Genomic DNA, 22,586 nt, shown 5'->3' on the forward strand with positions numbered 1-22,586 from the left:
GACCAATGTCACCTACATAGTGAAGTTGGTGATGAAAGCTGTGGCTGGAATCTGCATCAGAAACTCAGTCTCTTGGTCCTCAGAAGCTCTATTCATCATTTGGCAGGAAACTGTAGTGAAGGCATAGCGAGAAATAATGGTAGACTTCACGAAGAACTCCGTCATCAAAGGTTTGGTTTTCTGTTGAAATTAAAATACACAGCATTTTCAATGATGTGTGAAAGCATGATTCAGTCATTTGGGATAGATGTGGGTCTTTTTTCCCATAAGAAATAATCTTTAATTTGGGAGACCTTGACCTGTGATTCTTTACTTCTTTATTTTTGTCTTCCCTGACGTTTCACCTTTTACTCCCTCCACTTGTAAACCTGGCTAAACAACCAGTTTATAACATAGAAGCACATCTTCTCACCTAACTGTTACAAACACACACAGTTAAGATTTCCAATTTGACAGAGATTACGCATTGCTTAAGTAGCTTAATAAATTATTGGAATTTTAGATGTATGTGAAATATATAATATTTTTCTATTATAAATGTTCAGATCACATTTATAGGATCACAAAACTGATAAAAAATCAGAGCATGCCTAAAGAAATTCTCATTTTCAAATTAACTTCAAAATCCACTTAGAGACGTTGTATTCTGGGCTTTCCATTTGGACTACGGTCACATCATTATAAAATGGGAATCAATACTGAGTTTAAGAAAGTATTTGAGGAATTAGAACACAGAAAAAGGAAAGCTTATGCTGATTAAACTTATCCTAAAAACCTCTGGTAAGGGTAGTATCTTCTCCTTAAAAAAAAAAATCTGTTGATCTCTGGTCTACACTATTTAAACAGATAAGGCCCTGATATCCATCATTACATATCTTTACTGATTGGTATATTTTAGGAAGAGATCTCAAATTACATAGCCCATAGATATTTTTATTTGAGTTGACAATCTTTAAAAGGTTTTCAAGTTTAGGTGGCAACATTTAAAAATTGGGGAAGGTCACATAAAAATCCATAATGCCCATTTTCCTTGAAACAGAAAGTGGGGCTGCTCTGGCTGTGTGTCCCCATGTGCCCAGGAGCTGCTGGCACTAATGCTGGCTGCTGCTGTAGATCAGACCCACAGTCCACGCCCCCAGCTCCCTAGGCTTACACATCCCAAATGTCTCGTTGACACTGAGACTGAAAGTGGGTGGCCATTTTCACTGTGTTTTTACTGTAATTTTCCTTATTCCTAGCCTATTTCACTCATTGATGTCTTCTGTTCTACTGGATTAAAAATGGCCACAATTTGCACACCTATATTTATAGCAGCATTTTTCACAAAAATTCATCCATTGATGGATGAATGGACAAACAAAATGTTGTAGCTATGTAAACAGGATGCTATTCAGTCTTAAAAAGGAAGGAAAATCTGGCATGGGCCACAACACAAATGAACCATGAGAACATTATGCCAAGTGAAATAAACCAGATGCAAATGGACAAATACCTGTATGATTCCAAGTACATGCATTTACTAGACAGAAAGCAGAATGGTGGTTTCCAGATGCTGGGGGAAGGGGAGAGTGGGAAGCTACTATTTAATGGGTATGCAGTTTCAGTTTTGTGAGGTGAAAAGAGTTATGGAGATGGACGATGACAATGGTTGCACAACAGCATGAATGTCACTGAACTGCACACTGTAAAGTGCTAACACAAATTTTGTGCTATAGGTATTTTACTATAATAACAAAAGAATGAAAGAAAAAGTAATTTTTTAAAATGGCCACAAATTCTCACTTTTCCTGCCATTGAGAACTTCCTCAATGGCAGGAGTTTAATAAAAGCTTCCCTTTGAATCTGGGCCTTAGTAACTTTCCTTCACCTATAGAACCCACTGGAAGTGATGTCCTAGGACTCTGAGGCCTGGTCACAGGAGCCTTACCACATCCGTCCAGGTTTCATGGAACACGTTCTCTGGAGGCTCTGAGTTACCGTGTTAGACTGAGACTGTTGTGCTGGAGAGGCTGTGTGTAGGCAATGCAGTCGCTGTGGCCGTGGAGCCCAGCTGCAGCCATTCCTGCCCAGGAGCCCAGCACATGAGCAAAGCTGTAGTGGGTCCTCCAGATCAGCCCCTCTGCCCCTAAACTGCACCGAGCGACCTCCACCAGCATCCTGTGGCCAGAAGACTCACTCAGCTGAGCCCTACCCAAACCCTGCCCACAAACGGTGCAATAATGGTTGTGGCTTAAAAGCCACTGAGTTTGGGGAAGATTTTTATACAGCAATAAAACTGGAATGCCTGCCTCATCTCTTAAGACATTTTAGAGTTTGCAACCCTACTGTAGTGTGACTAGTGTTTGAGTGAGATCTAGTCATTTTGTCAGGTATTCTTAACTTTATGCTATTTCTGATCACTACATGTTTTATTTGTTTTGCTTTCTGAACTAGATTTATGCATATTGGAAAAAACCCTTAAAATCCTGCCAAAGAAAGCTACAGTATAAACACAAAATATAAAGAATAAGATTCTTAAGTCCAATCCCCTCAGTCTACCAATGTAGGCCAAAGCTAGGAGGTAATAGACCCAGCTTGGGAGACTAGGGTCTCTGACTTCCAATCGTACCTCAGTTATGAAGGGTTCACTAAGGAGCCTGGCCATTCTAGGCTTTGCACAGTGATCACTGTTAGGTGGCCAATAAAATATAGAACTCTGACAGCATGCCAAATATAACTCAGTCTTTATTGCTGAATCAAAACCTACCTGTGAACCTCAGTTATCACCCACTAAATTGTCAATATTCAAGACATAGGGTGTTAAGCTGAACCCATTCTGCACTGTGGTCATATTTTGACATTTTACAAAAGTTATTTGTTTAAGTTAATGGTCTTTTTATTGGAAAATATTAAAAAGACTAGCATTTACAACTTGGAATAGATGTAAATTGTAATTTCCTGAACAGCAGTGTTGATGGCTGTACTAAAGTCCATACCCACAGTCTACCTCTGCTGGCTCCAAGCCATGGTTCAGAAGGTATTATGAACAAAGGGTTCAAAGATGCTTCCTTGGTAAAATAATGACAGCCTGACACCCATTTTGCTCTCATACAATGCAGACAATGCAAAACCAACACACGTGGGCATGCCACCAGGATGTGTCACCATCACCAAGAGTCAGGGCACATGGAAGTACAAGAGGACCATCCTGCTAGTGGGCTATGTCTGGACAGTTTATCCATCACCCACTTTTCTACACACATCTTGAGGGAAACCAGTTTTAAATGTGTTTTCTTTCAGTAAACCAGTTATGACCACTTATACTAACACACTGAGCTAGAACCATTTGAATAAGTTTTGAATTTGTTTTTTCATTTTTCATTTTTAATACAAATCCCTGGTGGTGCTCAATGGTCAAGCTGTATACATGAAAAACTGGCAAGCCCAAACAGTGTATTAATCATTAGCAAAAGGATCTTCTGCAAGGAGTCCACTAAGAGCTTCCCTATCATTAAGGTAGTACAAGCATTTATATGATAAAACTAATGTATAGCTTGATCTATAGGGGAGAGGGCCACCAACCAATACATGCATATTTTTGTGTGTTGACAGAACGTAATCCTGACATTCAGCTTTGCTATATAGAAAGAGAATGAGTAAATTATTATTACTATTGTTTTGCAAGGTTCAATTTGATTCTTCTACAGGGGGAGAGTTGAAAGTAGGTCTTCGTTTTGCAGTCATCATCTATATGAATTCTTCATAGTTGACTTGTCCATCTCCATCCATATCTGCATCTCTGCCAATTTCATCTATTTCTTCATCTGTTAGTTTTTCTCCTAAATTTGTCACAACATGACGAAGTTCTGCCACACTGATGTAACCATTACCATTCTTGTCACAGACTCCGAATGCCTTGTAGCTTTCTCCTTCACTGTCTGTATCTTTCATTTCTCTAGCAGTCATAGCCAAAAATTTGGGGAGTCAATGGTGCCATTACCATCGGCATTCACTTCTCTGATCAATTTGGCTTCTGTTGGGTTCTGACCCAGTGACCTCATGACAGTGCCAAGTTCCTGTGTTGTGATGATGCCATTGCCATCTTTTTCTACTAGGGAGAAAGCTTCCTTGAATTCACCAATCTGTTCTTGGGTCAGCTGATATCGATCAGTCACTGTGCTAACAAAGGCAGGCAGAACCGAGGGAGCCAGGGTGACATTGGGGGGCCTCCAAGGCTGCTAAGGCACGGGGCTCACCAAGTGGTGTGCTGCTGCACTCCTCTGCCTAGGCCTCGCCGCAACTGAGTTACCCACGCTGCAGCTGCGAGACTCCCAGCTCAGATGCCCCCCAAATTCTTATCAACCTATTGCTTATCTCTTTTACATAAAAGTAGAATACTATTAGTTCACATCTTCAGTTCTTAAGTTCACATCTTAGGTAAGAGTATACAGCTTGAGATGCATAGCAGTCCAAATAATTTAGCCTTCAGTAGGCAGTCCTTGCCCAGTACTATTTTAAAATAATTAAAAATCTTCTTCACTTGGTACATCGGTGACTCTTTTTGATGTCATGTTGATTTGTTGTCATTTATGACACAATTTTTAATTATAAGTTCATTGAACTTAAAATGTGAAAATCAGAGACACCTGATAAAAGGCTAGGTTTACCTATATATACCATTGTACCTTCTTTTATCTTAAATTAAGGTTATGGATATAGTAGATTTTCCCATAATATTACATCAAGAATGGGAGGCATAATTTACAGATCCAACAGACAGGCTGAGGAGAGTTTCACAAAACTATTTTAGTTTTACGGCTCCTTCTATAACTGTATTTCCATAGGAGCATCTGCTGTGACTCTCAAGTCATAGGCCTTGCCTTTCTGTTACTGTGCTCTCTGTGTATAATCTATCGAAATTGTGTGCAAATCTGTCCCCCACTCCCCTCAAGCTACCCATTCTTCATCCCCACCCCCACTAGGCTGTTGTACACATGTGGAGAACAGGGACCAGCGCTAATTTTTTTTTCACCCACAGCTCTCAGCATAAAGTAAAACTCAAAAACATTTATGAAATTAAATTGGATTTTCCACTTCTTGAACAATTAAAGAAAAATAAATACCCAAGAAAAGAAAATGGTAATAAAGTAGTATTTATTAAACACTATGATAGACTAAATACTATGAATGATTGGGAAAAATATTACATATGGTTCCTTCTCTCAAGGCACTCACTATGATCACTTTGGAAAGAAAGTACAATATAGAAAGGTATAGGGATATATATATATAGATATATAGATAGATATAGATATAGATATGCTATATACAGTTTTCAGATGAAAGAGAAATCAGTGAGGTCTGTAAAATTAAGAAAGAGTTTTAAAACAGACATAGAATTTGTATGTGGTGAAAAAGAACAAAAAGAACATTCTAGAAACACAAAATTTATGGAAATAGGAATGAACCACATCACATTCCTGAGACAAAGAACAGAATGGTTTAGTTAGAAAGAAGGATACATAGTGAGAAGACTACTGGACAGGTATATCAAATTGTTAGGAAATGGACAACCCCAAATGCCAAGTACAGAACTTGGAATGGCCAAGGTTCATGAAAGTATGGCATAAACGGAAAGCTATAAAACAATTGCCTCAGTTTTTCCCCAGAGCACACTTCTTAAAAATTCGACATGCTTTCCATTTTTATACTTAAATCACTTCATTTGGGAATGCCAACTGGAAAATAGGGTCAAAAATCAAGTCTTCCTATGACATAATAATTTCTTCAGTATTTTCCATAAAAAAGCTAAACAGTTGGAAAAGCAGTTTGAGACAGGGAGTGTCTTAATTAGCTTCTCAAGGGAACAAATGTGTCTGTGTGACTCATGTGAGTCATTTAGCATGGAGTCGCACAGAGGATGTCCTGAATTACCCAAGATGCCATCTGGAAATGTAACTCAGGAATGTTTGCATCAGCATTTGCCAGAAGTTAAGCCTCTTCCCTGAAGATTAACATTTTGTTGTTTTATTCTGGTTTTATAATTCAGTGATCATTAGGAGAAATAATTCTGAAGGTGGTAGAGAACCTTAGAAATCATCTAACTCAGCTCCCTCTCACTTTATAAAGGAGAAGTGTGATGGTTGGCAGTTGGCTGAGAAAAACAACATAGCCATGTCATTATCACATGAAGCAGAAGACCTCAAGATGAAGCACCTCCCTGATCAGGCACCTGTATTTATCACCTTGGAGAAGTAGTGTACCCCTCTGCATAAGCTCAGGATTGCCTATCTGCAGTAATACTACTTACTTAGCAATATTTTATTATGTTTAGAGGAGAGGAAAGGTAAAATGCAATTATCACCTTTATGTAGAAGAAACACCCACTGTGTACATTTCCTACAAAAAAATAAGCCATGGTTCCCTGGCTGGTGTGGCTCAGTGGGCTGAGTACCAGCCTGCAAACCAAAAAGTTGCTGGTTCGATTCCCAGTCAGGGCACATGCCTGCCTTGCCCAGTCAGGTCCCCATTTGGGGGCAGCATGCAAGAGGCAACCAATGGATGTATCTCTTGCACATCAATATTTCTCTCTCTCTCTTTCTCCCTTCTTTCCCTCCTCTCTAAAAATAAATAAATAAACCATGGTTAAAAAATAAACCATGGTGGTTAGAGTTGGGAGTAGAAAGATAGGCACACATATAATCAACCCTCTATGAGGTAACGATGCCCCGCACCATGTTATCTGCTGTATTGACTACACTTTCTTATTTTCTATATTCTTGAAGCTCTGGCATTGGGGGCCTCAATCCCAGGGTTCGCTAATTCATATAGTTAACAAACAACTCCCCTGTGAGCACATGTTTGATATACAACCAATGAGTCCAGAGTCCGCACTTTCAACCACCTTCTTTATTAAATTCTCACACTCCCAGCCAACATTCATCTGCCCTAAATCACCCCCAGACAACCAGGGACCAACACTATCACCCAGAGTCAGCCAAAATTATTCCAACTATCCAATCCTAAGCTTACTTACCAATTCCTTCCTGCAAAAACCCATTAAAGGTTCTGGCCCACATTCTTCCTCTGCTTCTTCTGTCTCCTGACCGACCCTGGTGTTCCCCAATGCGTCCCTATGTGATGTGCTATGCCTCCTGTTCCTGCAAATCTGTAAGTATAAACTTCTTCCTTTATTATAGTCATTTCCATGTCTATGAATCTCACCACATCTGCTTAAAACAACTCCAGTCTACAAATTTTAGAATACCCACTCCAAATGAGATGCCTGCCATGGATGGCCCTTTCCATTGGTAGATTAAATGATGACAGTCTAATTGTTTTAGGAAAACCAGGCCAATATATGTTAAGCACCATGGAGACTCAGACACAAAGACACCCTGCTTTTCAAACTATAAACATTTTTTGTGTATGTGATGTCAGAGAGCTTCGCAAAAAGGGTATCTAATTGAGAATAAAATCAAGCAAATCCCTGTGGTCCATGAGGTGGCAGTGATAATGAATACCAGCTGTTACCACCCACATTCTATTCATTAATGAGAATAGAGAACATTCAGGTTAGTGTGATACAGCTGAGTATAAAATAAAGGAGACTCCTCAGGTAGCCAGGCAGGAACCAGATTACTCAGGACCCTGTATGTTCTTAGAGTTAATCCCATAGGTCAGTGGTGTCAAACTCATTTTCACCGGGGGCCACATCAGTCTCGTGGCTGCCTTCAAAGGGCTGAAATAATTTTAGGAGTGTATAAATGTAACTACTCCTTAACGGTTAAGGAGTTGAAATTACATTCGGCCCTTTGAAGGCAACCGAGAGGCTGATGTGTCCCCTGGTGAAAATGAGTTTGACACTCCTGCTCTAGGTGATGCAGAATCATTGAAGACATTTGTGAAAGAAAGTGAAGCATCAGGTCTACTCCTGGAAAGATCATTCTGGTACCAGTTGAATGGGCAAATAAAGGTTGTGTTAAAAATTATAATACATGTAAGATTTCTAAAATTTCTAGAGAGTTCCAAAAAATCGGGGCAATTAAATTAAAAGTGTCAGTCATGGGGGCCAAGAAAATTTTTTAACCAAGAATGAAAACTCAAAGGCTATAAAGAAAAGAAAAACCTATTTATTACTTATGAACTTAAAACCTTCAAATGCCCAATATACCATAAACAAAGTTAATAGACAAGTGACATATTTAGGAGAAAATTCTTCCAACTTAGAGGACAGAGTATCAATAACACACAAAGTTACCCAACACACTGACAAGTAGAGGATAAAAACTCAAGAGAAAAATGAGGGAAGGACCTGAAAAAACCAATTCACAGAACTACTCTTCATGGCCAAGAAATGTATAGGAAAAAAGTCCAAATTCATAAGTAATTAGGGAAATGCAAATTAAAGGAACAATGAAAAATCACTTTATATCTAAAGGACTGGTAAGTAAAAAAAAGAATTATTATTTCTATTGCTGACAGAAATAAAGTTAACACAGATAGTATTAAGTGTAACAGTATTCAAAAAGTAATCTGAAAACATCTATCAAAATTTAAAATGTACATGCATTGTGATCCAGGAGCCCTCCTAATGAAAAATCTGGACTATTATATTAAAACCACCCACATAACAAAATAAACAGAAAGCTTTTTGCAGCAGTGTTCATAGGGGAAAAAATTGGGAAGTCATCAGTTGTAGAGTGCTTAATAATTTATGATGTGCCAACAACATGGAGTATTTCTCCCCATGTAACAGAATGGATAGAGCTAGGCCAGGTGAGGCAGTGTTGAGTGAAAATAATAATAAATAGAAAATCAGATATAATTGAGAAGGCAGTTTGGTGTATTAGTTAAGAGCATGGCTTCACAAGCCAGACTATTGAGACTCAAATCCCGGTTCTTCCACCTCCTACCAACTGTGTAGTTTAGGGCAAGTTACTCAGTCGCTCTGAAGCTTGTTTTTCTCATCTGTAAAATACCTCAGAGAATTGTAACAAGGGTGACTGAGCTATGACACATGGAGCACTTAGAACAATGCCTGGTACATGGTGAGCACTCAGTACATATTGGCTGTCATTGTAGGATCCCATTGTTTGAAAGTGATGACCAAAAATCTCACAGATGCAAATGTATGTAAGTTCCCCCCATCTTCCTCTGTCGTGGTATTCATTATCTTCTCTATTACTAATACACTTACAATGTATTTGTTTAATTTATCACTGTGCCCCTTGACAATTCAAGCACTGTGACGGACAGGACCTTTGGTCTGTTTTGTTCATTGCTGTGTACACAGTGCCTGCAACAGTGTGGTGCTGATAGTAAGCATTCAAAAAACTGTTTGTTGAATGAATACCTGAGCTCCCATCTATTAGTCTCCAACATGCATTAGAGCCTTGCCCAACGTGTATCATGTGAAGCTTTACTTTACAAATGTGAATTCTTCATTTGCTTTAGTTGTTTGCTTCATAGGTCAGCCTTTATTTTCATGTAAAAATGTCTAAAAAAGTAATGGTGAATTTAGGTGTGTATTTTTCATAAGAAGGCCTTTAGAATTTCACACTTTGTCCTTATACTCCTACTGAAATAATCAAGTCTCTTTCCATAAAGAAAAATCCACTTAAAGAAAGCCTTATAAAAGCTACTCTGTTTCATGTTAGAATCCTTCTACAAGCAGCTTTATAAACTTTGGAGGAGCTGCAAACAAAGTTAGTGCCTGGTTCAAAATACCCAGACTCGTGAGGGACAGATGTAAGGTGCACCATGTATATACATACCAGCCTCTGCAACAGCCGGACTTGCCTCGGGACCCTGGCTCCAACCTAAAAGAGAAGTCATGAAATATGATTGGGAGATTATTCTCAAAGGAGTTAGTTACATAAGGAAGTTAAAATCAATTGAAATTCCCAAAATGGACTATCTATCCTGAAAAACAGTTTTGATCTTTAGTCAGAAAGCTTCTGAGACAGAATTTGCATTCATCCCTCCTAGACCTGGTGGACTGCTGAACCCACGATGTCACACTGCCCCATCGTCTGAGTGTCTTTAAATCTGCTAGAGGAGTATGGATGAATTGACAAGAACAAAAAGTTCATCTGCATTATTTTATTTTATTTGGGCTTGAAAATAAGCTCTTTCATATTGTCTCCATTACAATAAGTAAACGTGTTTGACCTTACTCAATTATTCAACTCAAAACTCCAGGAAACCCTGAAAGCAAAGCTGAACTGAACTTGAATGTTCTTTTGTTTTTCTTGATGATTTGCTGTGCTTTCCCACATGAAGGGGGAGACCCTGGGAAGATGACAAGATCCCCACTTTCAAAAATTGTGCTAATGAACCAGCCACTCTGGACTAATTTAAAAGTCCCAGCTTATCATTGAACTTTACTCATGGAAAATCAATGTTTAAATAACTGAAGTGTGAACTATTGTTGCTGTAATAAATTGTCCTTTCTGTGAGACAATTTCACAATGTAGATTAAAAACTTGAAAGATTTGCCTGAATCTTACGTATGTCTTATTTTAACAGTTTTATGGGGAATAATTGAAAGTATGTTCCTCCAGTCAAGATGGCAATATAGGTAAACACAGCTCACCTCTTCCCACAAACACATCAAAATTACAACTAAAATACAAAACAACTGTCACTCAGAACCATCAGAAACAAGTTGAATGGAAGTCTGACAACTATGAAATTAAAGAAACCACTTCTATCCAGACTGGTAGGAGGGGCAGAGACTGGGAATGGGCTGGTCCCACACTCATGTTAGGTAGATAAAAATTTAGGAGGGATATCTTGTGAATGAGGAGACCCAGCCCCACACCTAGCCCTCCAGCCCAGGATTCCATTGTTAGGAAGGTAAGTCCCCATAACTTCTGGCTGCGAAAACCAGCAGGGATTGAGTCAGTGGAAGAAACTTCTGGAGTCCCAGGCAGTTTCCTTTAAAGAACCACACACAGGCTTACTCAACTCACTCTCTCTGAGCTCTAGCACAGGAGTAGCAGTTTGAAAGGCACCAGTGGCATACGGGGAGGAACTGAACTGACTGGCAACAAGGTGTGAGATGGAGGAAAGCTTTCTCCCACACAGAAAGGTGAGCAGAGGCCATTGTCCCTTTTCTGAGCCTTCCCACACAGACTCACAGAGCCAGCAAGTAGGTGCCATATCTGACACTCCATCAACTTGGCGAACACAGTTTGCCTCTCCCTGGAGATCCACTGAGACTCTGTCCCACTCAACTTATGGCCCACCCAAACTGTTAACTGTGACTTTTCCATATGATTGGCTGGTCTTGGCTCATGCTTCACAAATTCCTAAATCCTTTCAAACAAGCAACAACAGGCCTCACTAAGTCCCCAGCCCACCCCCCGTACCTCCTGCTAAGTGGACCCAGGGCTGGCACTAACAACGGCCAGCCTGGGTTCACAGTTTGCCTTCACCTGAGGCTCTCCAAGCCCAGCTAAGTAGCAGCCATCTCAGATTGCTCTACAGCTCATGCAGAGTGGCCCTGGGCAGAACACAGGTGGGGCTGACCTTGGCTTTCACCACCCAGGAAACCCCAGAGTGTATGCATCTAGCAGAGAGCTGCAGACCACATCAGAGCACCACCACCCTGCCCCTACACAACTGATCCTCCACAGAGGGCAGAGATTGGTAGTCAGTGGTCATAGCCAGTCTTTGCAGCTTACTAGCCTGGGTAAATCCATCTCATTGATCTGCTAATGGAAATCAAAGCTCAAATATAAGAGGAGGATGTACTCAGATACACGAAGGGCTCACCTCGAGTACCCAGCTTGAATGACAGGGGAGGCTGTGTCACTGGATCCTACAGGATACCTACTACATTGGGCCATGCTACCAAGACAGGGGGTCATAGCAGCTCTGCCTAATGCATATAATCACACAGGTAGGCTGCCAAAGTGAGGAGACAAAGAAACATGGCCCAAATGAAAGAATAGATCAAAACTCCAGAAAAGAGAACTAAACAAAATGGAGGTAAGCAATCTATCAGATGCAGAGTACAAAACACTGGTTATAATGATGCTCAAAGAACTTAATGAGGACCTCAACAGCATAAAAGAGATCCAGTCAGAAATGGAGGAGATACTAATTGAAATAAAGAACAATTTACAGGGAAACAACAGTAGAATGGATGAAGCAAAGAATCAAGTCCATGATTTGGAACATAAGGAAGCAAAAAACAACAAATCAGAACAAGAAGAAAAAGAATCCAAAAAATGAGGATACTATAAGCAGTCTCTGGGACAGTTTCAAGTGGGCCAACATTTGCATCATAGAGGACTAGAAGGAGAAGAGACAGAGCAAGAAATTGGAAATCTGAAAAGATAATGACAGAAAATTTGTCTAATTTGGTGAAAGAAATAGACATGCAAGTCCAGGAAGCACAGAAAGTCCCAAACAAGACAGACACAAAGATGCCTCCTCCAAGACACATCATAATTAAAATGCCAAAGCTTAAAGAAAAAGAGAGAATCTTAGAAGTCACAACAGAAAAGCAGTTAGTCATCTACAAGGGAGTTCCCATAAGACTGTCAGCTGATTTCTCAAAAGAAACTTTGTAGGCTAGAAGAGACTGGCAAGAAGTATTTAGAGTCATGAAAAGCAGATTCCTCTACCTGCAAAACTATCGTTTAGAATCAAAAGGCAGATAAAGAGCTGCCCAGACAAGAAAAAACAAAGGAGTTCATCATCATCAAACCATTATTACATGAAATGTTAAAGGGGCTTATTTGAGAAAAAGAAGATCAAAAGTATGAACAATAAAATAGCAATAAATACATCTATCAACAATTGAATCTAAAAAACAAACAAAGCAAACAAGAAGAACAGAGACAGAATCATGGATATGGAGAGCATTTTGATGGTTGCCGAAAGGAAAGAGGGTGTGAGGGAATGGGTGAAGAGGTAAGGGGATTATAAAGAACAAATAGGTAGGTACAGAATAGCCATGGAGATGTAAAGTACAGTATAGGAAATGAAATAGCCAAGGAAATTATACACTTGGCATTTGGATGTTAACACTGATGCGGGGATTGCCTGAGGGGGTTGCTGGGTGGAGGGGGCAAAGGGGGGGGGGAGTGGGACAACTGTAATAGTATAATCAATAAAATATAATTAAAAAATGAAGTACACAATTCAATGTTTTTAGTATATTTGTGGAGCTGTGCAATGATCACCATAATCAATTTAGAACATTTTTATTTATCCCAGAAGGAACTCTGTATCCTTTAGCTGTCACCTCAGAACCCCTGCTTTTCTGCTGGCCCTAGGCAACCACTAATCAACTCTGTCTCAGTGGATCAGCTAATTCTGGACATTTCATAGAAGTGGAATCATTCTATATGCAGTCTTGTTTGACTGGCTTTTTTCACCCACCTCCCTCCCTTGCTTTCACCCCCCACTATGACTGGCTTTTTTTGATTTAGCATAATCTTCTCAAGATTCATCGATGTTGTAGCATGTATCAGTACTTAATTCTTTTTTGTATCCGAATAATATTCCATTGTATGAATAAACCATATTTTGTTTATCCATTCATCAGCTGATGGATTTAGGTTATTTCTGCTTAGGAGCTATTATTTGGGTATGATATGGAACTTGCTTGAAAATTCATATGCGAGTCTTGATGTTGGGTATATGTTTTTATTACCCTCAGGTAGATACCTGGGAGTGGAATTCCTGGGATGTATGGTAAATTTAACTTTTAAGAAATTGCCAAACTGATTTCCAAGTGGCTATAAGATTTTATATTCTCACTGTATCAATGTACAAGAAAATTCTTTGCAACTTTTGAAACAATTGTTAATAATTAGAAATTGCATAAATCACCATTAAAAGTGGTTTGATTAAATATATTGAGATATACAGACTAATTAGAATACAGCTAATAAATATAATAATGTAGACCTATGTTTATTGCCATCAATAAATGTTCATTTTGCTTGGACTTCAATTCTGTTCACCAAATATTTCTGCAGCTCTCTGCCAGATGTACTGCATTTCCTGGCCCCCTTGTGACAAGACAGGGCCGTGTGACTTGTTCTGGGCAAGAAGGGATAAATGCAAGGAACATTTGTCACTTCTGGGCCAAATATTTAATTACCAATGTGTGATACTACAGAAATGCCTTTTCTTTATGGCACAGTAATTAGCGGTGTTTGAGACGGTAGCTGCTCTGTCAAGTCCAGGTTCCCAACTGACCACAACATGCATACTCCTCCACTGCTACCCCAGGACAGACTAGTTGTATAAGCAAGAAATAAACATTTGTCATTTGAGATGCTGGGATTTGGGTGTTGTTACCACAGTACAGTGTAGCCAATCCTGAGTGATATATTAGTGACACATGTTTAAGTAATTAAATCAAGTAACACAGCCCTATCTCTAACATGACCTCATTGTTGTATGTTTGAACGTGCACCAAAATGCTAATGATATGGGGCCTTTGGGTGGTTGAATTCTTTTTCTTTTTAGAAAATTAATTCAACTTTAACTTTTCTGTATTACTTCAGTTTTTTGAGATTTTTATTTAGTTTTAGAGAGCGGGGAAGCAGGGAAGAAAGGAAGAGAAACATTGATGTACAAGAGAAACATCAATCCGTTGCCTGTCGCACAGACCAGGCCCACAACCTAGGCAAGTGCCCTGACTTGGAATCGAATTGGCGACCTTTCAGTTTGCAGGATAATGCCCAACACACTGAGCCACATCCGTCAGGACTGTATTACTTCAGGTTTTGATGAATTAATGATTACTATTTTCAATAAAAGAAAACACAAGAAAGATATTTCTGCTCTAGCTGGTGTGGCTCAGTGGATTGAATGTCAGCCTGCAAATCAGAGGGTCACAGGTTCAATTCCCATTCAGGGCACATGCCTGGGTTGCAGGCCAGGTTCCTGGTAGGGGGCATGCAAGGTGCAACCACACATTGATGTTTCTCATCTTTCTGCCTTCCTTCCCCTTGCTCTAAAAATAAATAAAAAAATATTTTTTAAAAAAGAAAGATATTTCTAGTTGTAAACTAAAAGCATAACAAAAACTGTTTTAATCTCCATCCTCTCCCTGACCCTTTCTCCTTTCAAAAAATATACTATTGTAAATTGCCATCATAAGCCACCAGAGAGCCTCCTATTCTGTAGAACATGGGATAGAAAGAAATAATGTAGGACTTAGGTTGACATCTGCCCTGACTCCAAATGAGAACCAAACAACTCTAGGGACTACTAGTTTGTATTTCTAAAATGAGGTGGTATGTATGAGACTGCTCAAGAAAAGCCATGATAAGCATCCTGGAGAAGGTCTTTATCAGTTCTGCAGATTCATCTCTGGCCTTTCCCATCCAAAATTGTAGAATTGCCTGGGGACCACTTAATGTAACTATGGTCAGAAGAAAAGCCCAGCCCCTCTTAGGTATTATGTTCTCTGATTGACCTGAAGTTTCTTTGAAGTTTTCTCCTTTGTAAAATAGGTTTTTCAAGAAAATAAATAAGCTTTAAAGAGAACAAGAGAAGTTGGTTTTTCATTTTTGAGATGACTATCTGACGTCTCAGGGGATCACTATGGCTACACTTCAGTCCAAGTTTAAACTCAGACTGAACCAGAATCAAACTTCCTGGTACACACAGGTTCCTGGTGCCAGCCAGGACTGAAGTGGAAATAACACCACTGTCATCATCATTGTTTTCAGTCATGCATTCCTGATCCCATTGCGTTATAAGAATCTGGGAGAGGGGTATAAGGACAGATAAGTAACTGACTCCAACTTAAGGTCAAGGACTGCCATGACTAGTAATCTCAGAGCTTCCACCAACCTGCCTGGAGCCCCAAATCATAGACTTAAGAGAGGGAACAAATAGAATAGAATTCTTTGCTGTTCCTGAACTGAGCCTGTCTCTCCAGCATCAGAACAGAAGATGTCCAGGCCACAACAATTATTGAGAAATATAAGCTGTGACCTTTGCCATCAAGAACCATACTAAGTTAAAAGAAAGAAATATACTCATGAAAATTTAATAGACCAAGTAATTCTTTATAAGTTACAAAGGAAATGAAAAAAAGAATGTACTAGGTTCTTGTGTGACTGACTATAAGAGGCTTTGTGATGAAGGAGTCACTACAACTAGTTGTGTAGGACATCTGTTGAAGTGGGATGAAAGAGAAGGAGAAATTGAAGGGAATCAAATTCAGTACAGGAACCCTGTGAGAAATGGTCAGTTTCATCAATCTGCCACTGCCTCTTCAACTCATATGGACCAAGCAGCATTCACTACCAGGAGGTAGAGTGTGGCTAAAGGTTTCCTTTGCACAGGGAATGTAGATATAGGGTTTACAATCTCCCCCATGTAGCCCATCATTAGTTAGGCCAACTATAGGTCAAAAATAGCAGGCACTGATTAAATGTTTATAAGTTGGATAACAAAGATTTATTGTTTTCCCCAGGATCCATCACAGTGTTGGATCACAAATGGAAAAGAAGACAAACATCCTGAAAGCACTCTAAAAGGTCCATAAATGGGAGAGAGCAGGGGAAGAGAGGAGAGCACTGAATACTAGTCTACCCATGGTGAAAGACACCCTGCAAACACAGATCGTGCATTGCCTTTTAGTGTGGATGTTTAATGACCCAGACTGACTGACAGGCAGGGTTCATGCCCCCGTACCTTTCTTTTGTGCCCTGTCACTGGGTCTGCAGGTCCCATAATAGAGCTGAGACCCTGCACTTAGCTCCGCCACATACCATCAGGTGACTGGCCATGAGTTTCTAGAGGGTTCTGTACTGAGAATTTATCTACTGGTTGGCCCCAACTTCTGAGGGCATTCTAAAATCTTGAAACCAAGACCCAAGAACTCAGTTGTCTCAAGGTGTGTTATTAGACCTGAAACGAAACCAAAGGCTACAGGTTCACTGGAGATGCCATTTATCACCTGGGCTGAGGACAGTTAGCCTGGGAAGATCCCCATTTGGGTAATTCTATATCACCTGCACAAAAGTTTTCTTCCTTTGGAGTAATTATGCTGTGAGTTGTTCAGCTACTAACCATTTGCAGTTCGGGATGCCTAAAATCTCAGTTATGGAAGAAAAAACTTCATTTTAAGGCTTAAATTCCAAACAATTTCCAAGCAACTTTAAAAAAGAAAATCAACTCATTTTGGACAAGTCACTGTTTCTTTTAACTGTGAAAAGCAAGGGAAATGGACTTTGCTTGGACCAGAGGAGTTTCAGGACCCCCTGTCCTACCCCAGAAAGCTCAGGTCCCCATCCCGTGGCCCCATCTTCTTAAACAGACTCTATGGTTCCTTAGATACAAAAAGCTTGTTGGGTCCTCCCACTGGAGCTGACAGTATGGTAGGCAAGATTCATCACCTGATCCTCTGGATTCCTGCTGCACCCCCCCCCCCCAACATTCTCAGCTCCCTCAGAGAAACAAGATATGCTGGTTAGGGAGTGAGCAGATCTGTGGAATCTCTCTCACAGTGTCCTCCTTCCCCATTCAGCTCTTTGCCTGTTTCAGCAATCCCACGCATGCACATAAAGGAGACATTACTGAGTGGTCTGGAATTCACCAAGTCTTTAACCGACTTACTTTTCAAAGAGTTTTTAAAAAGAAAAAGAAAAAACAGTCATCTTTGTTTTGTGTGTTTCTCCAAATTAGAAGGTTTGGCTCTGAGAGAGGGATCATGAAAAATTAAAACTCCAGGAATTCTCAATTCAGGGAATTGGAAATGTGCCTCCACAATCAACGTGGTACCACGAGCAAATATTGAACACCATCTATGCACCAAGGGCCACAAGTAAAAATCGCACAGAAACAAATTACATTAAGATTGGAAATATGAAAGTGGCTTGGTCTTTGGCGGAGTCACTGAGTGCTGCTTCTGGTACCTGCGTTCCGACCCGGGCTGTGCACCCAGCAGCGCCCACATCACTCCTCAGCGTGGACTTCTATGCCTTCCCAGTAAAGTGGCACACTGAGACCCTCCTTGCAGAGGACTCGGGGACTTAGCCAGGCTGTACATCAATACTAAAAGTAGTCACTATTTCTATAGGCAGGTGCGTTGCCTGCATTAACTTATTTAATCCTCACAACAATCATAAGAGCAAAAGTGGGTGTACTATTTTTATTTAATAGTTTATTATTTAGACACTAATAAAATGTAATAAGCTTCAGGGAACCTCCCTTGTACAGTTCCTCATCGAGAAGCAAGACGTGTTTGTGAACTTACCAGTTGTGTCATTTGTTGTGATTTGCTTATCATCCTAAATAAATGTTCACTTTAGCACCTAGTTTTGTAGTCATCATTTGATTTTTTTTCTTCAATAAGGCCCTGCAAATTGTGTAAAGTTTACTCGCCTCTCAAAACCCAGATCTGCCCCTGCCTGTGGGTAGGAACTATCAACAAGTCTGTCTTGCAGGTGATGACACTGAGACCCTGAGAGAGGTTAAGTTCCTTGCCCAAGTGCACACGGCCACTTAGTGGTGGGGTCCAGATTTGAACCCAGGCAGCCTGGCTCCACCTGGAGTGCTCTTAACCATACACATAATTGCTTCTTATTATTTTTACAAGAGGTCCTAGCAAACTCTTTGGGACATATGGACCCTTAATAATTAATGGTTATTATTATTTTGTAAATTAAAACCTGCTTTTGTAATAACAGGAATACAAACTTATCCTTACTTAAAGAAACCATATCAACTTGCAACTTACAAAACAGATACATTTGTAGCAGGCTGATTTCATATAAGAAACCTCCTTCTTAATATTAATTGCCTGAAAGAGTATGAAAGCAGCATTATTCTAAGTGTGGTCCGCCAATCCCCATCATCAGGATCATCTGAGCCCCGCGCAAACTGAATGGATCTAAACTGATGGGAATGGAGGTCTCAGCAATGGAAGTGTTCAGTGGGCTCCTGGAGTGTCATTTTATGCAACAAAGTTTGAAAAACTCTGCTTACAGTAGTCCTGCTATGAGTAATATTGTTTACAGGTAAGGCAGAGGGAAAGTCAGAAAGGAATCTGAATCCATTACTGAGATGGTATTAGTAATACCTCCAATTAAAGGTAAAAGACAAATAAGAGAACTTCTCTGAAACTGCAGTTTTGAGTTACATAAGAAAAATCGGAAGTAGGTCAAATGCACACTAATGAAAACAGTGAAAGGAGTACCTCACACACGCTCCCAGAGATGACTGCACATCTTTCTGATGTTTGTGCCATAAAGAAATAATAGAGAAGCATCACAAGGAGCCAGAGGGTGAGGGCCTGGGACAGAGGGTGTTTAACGTTTTACCAAATGACAATGGGGCCTCTGGCACAGGGTGGAGAATAAAATATGTCATGTGTTAAAAAAAAAAAGACAAATCGAGTTTACATATAATTTTGAAGACCACAATTCTGCAAATAGAGGACAAAGTACATTTCCACATACTGTTCTCAGGTTTAAGTGTACTATTAATTCTCTCAATTTTCAAAGTCCTTTTAATTGAGTCATCTCATTATCCACATTCTAGAGATGGGGAAATAGAGGCTCGTAGACACTAACTCTCCAGGAAGTGCAGACCCAGACCAACCCAGAAAACCTGACTCTGCAGCCTGTGCTCTGGAATCCTACGTCACACTAGATAGATAGATAGACAGACAGAAGATAGTAGATAAATTTTAATAGAGTCATAATAAAGAGGTAAAATTGTTCATTTTCACGGACTATATATCTTGGATTTTTTTCTGACTTAGTCATTTTTGAGATGAATAAGTAGGGTCATGGGTTGAAGACAGCATGAAATCATTAAGATGGGCCAAGCCCTTCATATTTTGTGTGGGAGAGTTCAGACAGTGTTCACGGCCTATTTGGACTTGCAGATGTTAGAGCTCTAATCCCTCCTCCTAGTCCATAAACAGAATCTTTGTTTCAGTTCTTCCCACACTCTCCTTCCTCCATCCCCCCAAAAACCGTTTTACAATCTTTACCCTAAATTCCTTTCCTCAGCACTTCAGCTGCCCAGGCCTACCAGCCACTGCCACACTGAGTGCAGACACTGTTCTAAGCACTTTAAGTGTATTATTTCCCACATTTAACAGAATTGGACATTGAAGTCCCAAGTAACTTGCCCAGAGTCACAGAGCTGGTAAGGGACAGATGTAGGAATTAAACTCCGGCTGCCTGGCACCATGCCCACACCCTTAACCACTTACTAAAACATTACCATAGTCCTGGCTGGCACAGCTCAGTGGATTGCGCGCGGGCTGTGAACCAAAGCATCGCAGGTTCGATTCCCAGTCAGGGTACATCACTGGGTTTCAGTCCACGGCCCCCAGCAACTTCACATTGATGTTTCTCTCTCTCTCTCTTTCTCCCTCCCTTCCCTCTTTAAAAATAAACAAATAAAATCTTTAAAAAAAAACATTGCCATTTATTGAGTACCTACTGAATACCTTCCACAGACCAGCAGCTGAATCATTACAAGTTTTCTTGAAAGGAGACCTACTTCCTGCTGTGATCAACAGGAAAGAAAGAGGCAGGGAGATTAGACCCTTGTCCAGGCCACACAACTGCAAATGGCCAAGACCAGCCTCTCTCTCTGGACCCACAGCCTGTGCTTCCCCTACTCCATGCACAGCCTCCAGGAATTTTGATGGGTCATCCCTTCTGACAGCCCTACAAAAAAATGACCATTTCTTCCATTTTGCAGGAAGCATATCCATGAGGCAGACAACAAGAACAAGATCATCTGATGTTTAGGCAGATTCCATCTTCTGGATCTGTTCTGTAAACCAAGGTGTAAAAGGGGTGGAGGACATATGCCTACTTATCTCTTCCCATCATGTAATAACATGCTTCTGATGAAACAACTTGAAAATAATTTAAGTGATGTATGTGTAAACAGCGCCAGGAGGTGTAGGTATGCACTATCTGCTTGGGACAGAGCCACTTCTCCCTATCAGGTCTTTATATTGATATTCATGTGAACTCATTTGATAGTTTGCAAAGAGCTTTTCTGTTCATCAGACACTGTATTGGGGTTTCATGTTTGCAAGTTTTACCCATCTGTGAGATTAAGCCACTTAAAACACAAACCCTGGGAGATGCACAGAATATTGACTAGAAGTACTGAGGCCCTTTGGTTCTTGGTCCTCAACCACCTGGTGGAATGTCTGTGTTCTCCCAGTTTTCAGATGGAAAAAGCAAGGCTTTCAGGAGTTTGGAACTTTCCCTAGATTGTGCTTTCTCTCTGAACAGGTAGGAGGAACAGTAACAACACACTACCCCACACAGCCTCTTAAAGAAGATTCTTATAATTCATTAACTGAGGACTTTGGCTCAGAAATGACAACAACAAAAAACTAGCAGAAATCTGTGCCGATAATAGGAGCCCAGAAGATTTGGTTCTGCAGGACTCTGAAGTCCCAGGCACAGTTCTGCAGGAAACTTCACCATTCAGACTCTGGTCACAAGTGACCAATAAATAGATAGGGAAGCTCCCTCGCAGGAGGTTGAGGAACAGAGAAGAAAAGCAGGGGACGAAGTGACAGGATAGGGGGTCGTATCTCCCTTCCCAGCGTCTACCACTGGTCAAAGGAGCTTGTCCAATGGGCACTCGCTCAAAGGAGGACCTGGGAAGGGACAACAGCCAGCGCCCGGTCCCTCCCTGGGTCCCACCAGATTTCCACTTACTTGCTCTAAAGTGTCACTCCAACTCCGTGGCTCTTCCAGCGACCCCGCGCAGAGCGGCAGCCCCAAGCACAGCCCCAGAAGCAGGAGCATGGTGGCACTGGGATGCCGCGGGAGGCTTGCAGGGAACTGCACAGAGCTCAGGCAGCCGACGCACCCAAAGGACAGCGCCGGGATTCCGGCAGCTGGAGCACAAGCCCCGCCTCCGGGCCAACCCTCCGGCCTTGCCACCACGAGCCCCGCCCTCCGCCCGCACCGTGCCGTCTGGTCCGAGCAGCTCCCCCCTGCTCCCCGCCGGCGGCCGGAGTGCACAACTGCTTCCAAGGGTCCCCTCCCCGGCCCACCCTTCAGCCAGTCCCCTTAACTCATCAACAGGGGGAGTTCGCCTCAACTCCCTCCCTCACCTTCATTGCAGACTTCTCCATCCAGCGCACGTGACAGCTGCCACCCCATCCCCCTTCCCCGCAAAGTGTAAAATACTTCTTCATGGACTTCCTTCATTTCTGTAGGAAGACTCTGGAAGGGCCAGACTGACAATATGTAGCCCACCTCCCTCACCTGCTATATATACCAGTGCCCACCTGTTGTAATTCCCACCCTGCTATCCCCCCACCTGCTATGTAAACACAGCAGAAGACCTTCTTCCTTCTGCCTGGAGAAGAGCACGTTCCTCTCGGCCTCAGGAACTGATGCTTAGAAGCCAAACTAAGTGATGCTAATTGCTAGTCTAATGGAAAAGTGCTAACAGCGTTGTCCCCATTTATGCAGTTTTGCCATTAAGGGGCAGGAAAGAGGAAGCTAGAACAGGCACCAAGGACTATTTCTACTGATTCATTAGTCATTAATCATGGAAATAAATGTCATTGTTATCTTAGTTACAAACTATTGGTGCTTTGACCACCCTGTCATGGGAAGAAT

General features: G+C 41.0%; 1 protein-coding gene and 1 pseudogene across 1 annotated transcript in view; both read right to left on the bottom strand.

The window, feature by feature from the left end:
* Positions 1-21,835, bottom strand: part of ITIH5 (inter-alpha-trypsin inhibitor heavy chain 5) — an 83,050-nt gene extending 61,215 nt beyond the window's left edge. The window contains exons 1-3 of the mRNA XM_045857853.1: positions 21,672-21,835; positions 9,756-9,800; positions 17-180 (exon numbers count right to left, since the gene is read on the bottom strand). Coding sequence (XP_045713809.1) covers positions 17-180; positions 9,756-9,800; positions 21,672-21,761 — 299 coding nt within the window. The 5' untranslated portion in view covers positions 21,762-21,835. The remainder of the gene's footprint in view (positions 1-16; positions 181-9,755; positions 9,801-21,671) is intronic.
* On the bottom strand, positions 3,667-4,550 carry LOC123831045 (annotated as a pseudogene).
* Positions 21,836-22,586: the final 751 nt, after the last annotated feature.

This window comes from Phyllostomus hastatus, unplaced genomic scaffold, assembly GCF_019186645.2.
Source record: "Phyllostomus hastatus isolate PE091 unplaced genomic scaffold, TTU_PhHast_1.1 phas_scaffold_1674, whole genome shotgun sequence".
In the NCBI taxonomy this organism is placed as follows: domain Eukaryota; kingdom Metazoa; phylum Chordata; class Mammalia; order Chiroptera; family Phyllostomidae; genus Phyllostomus; species Phyllostomus hastatus.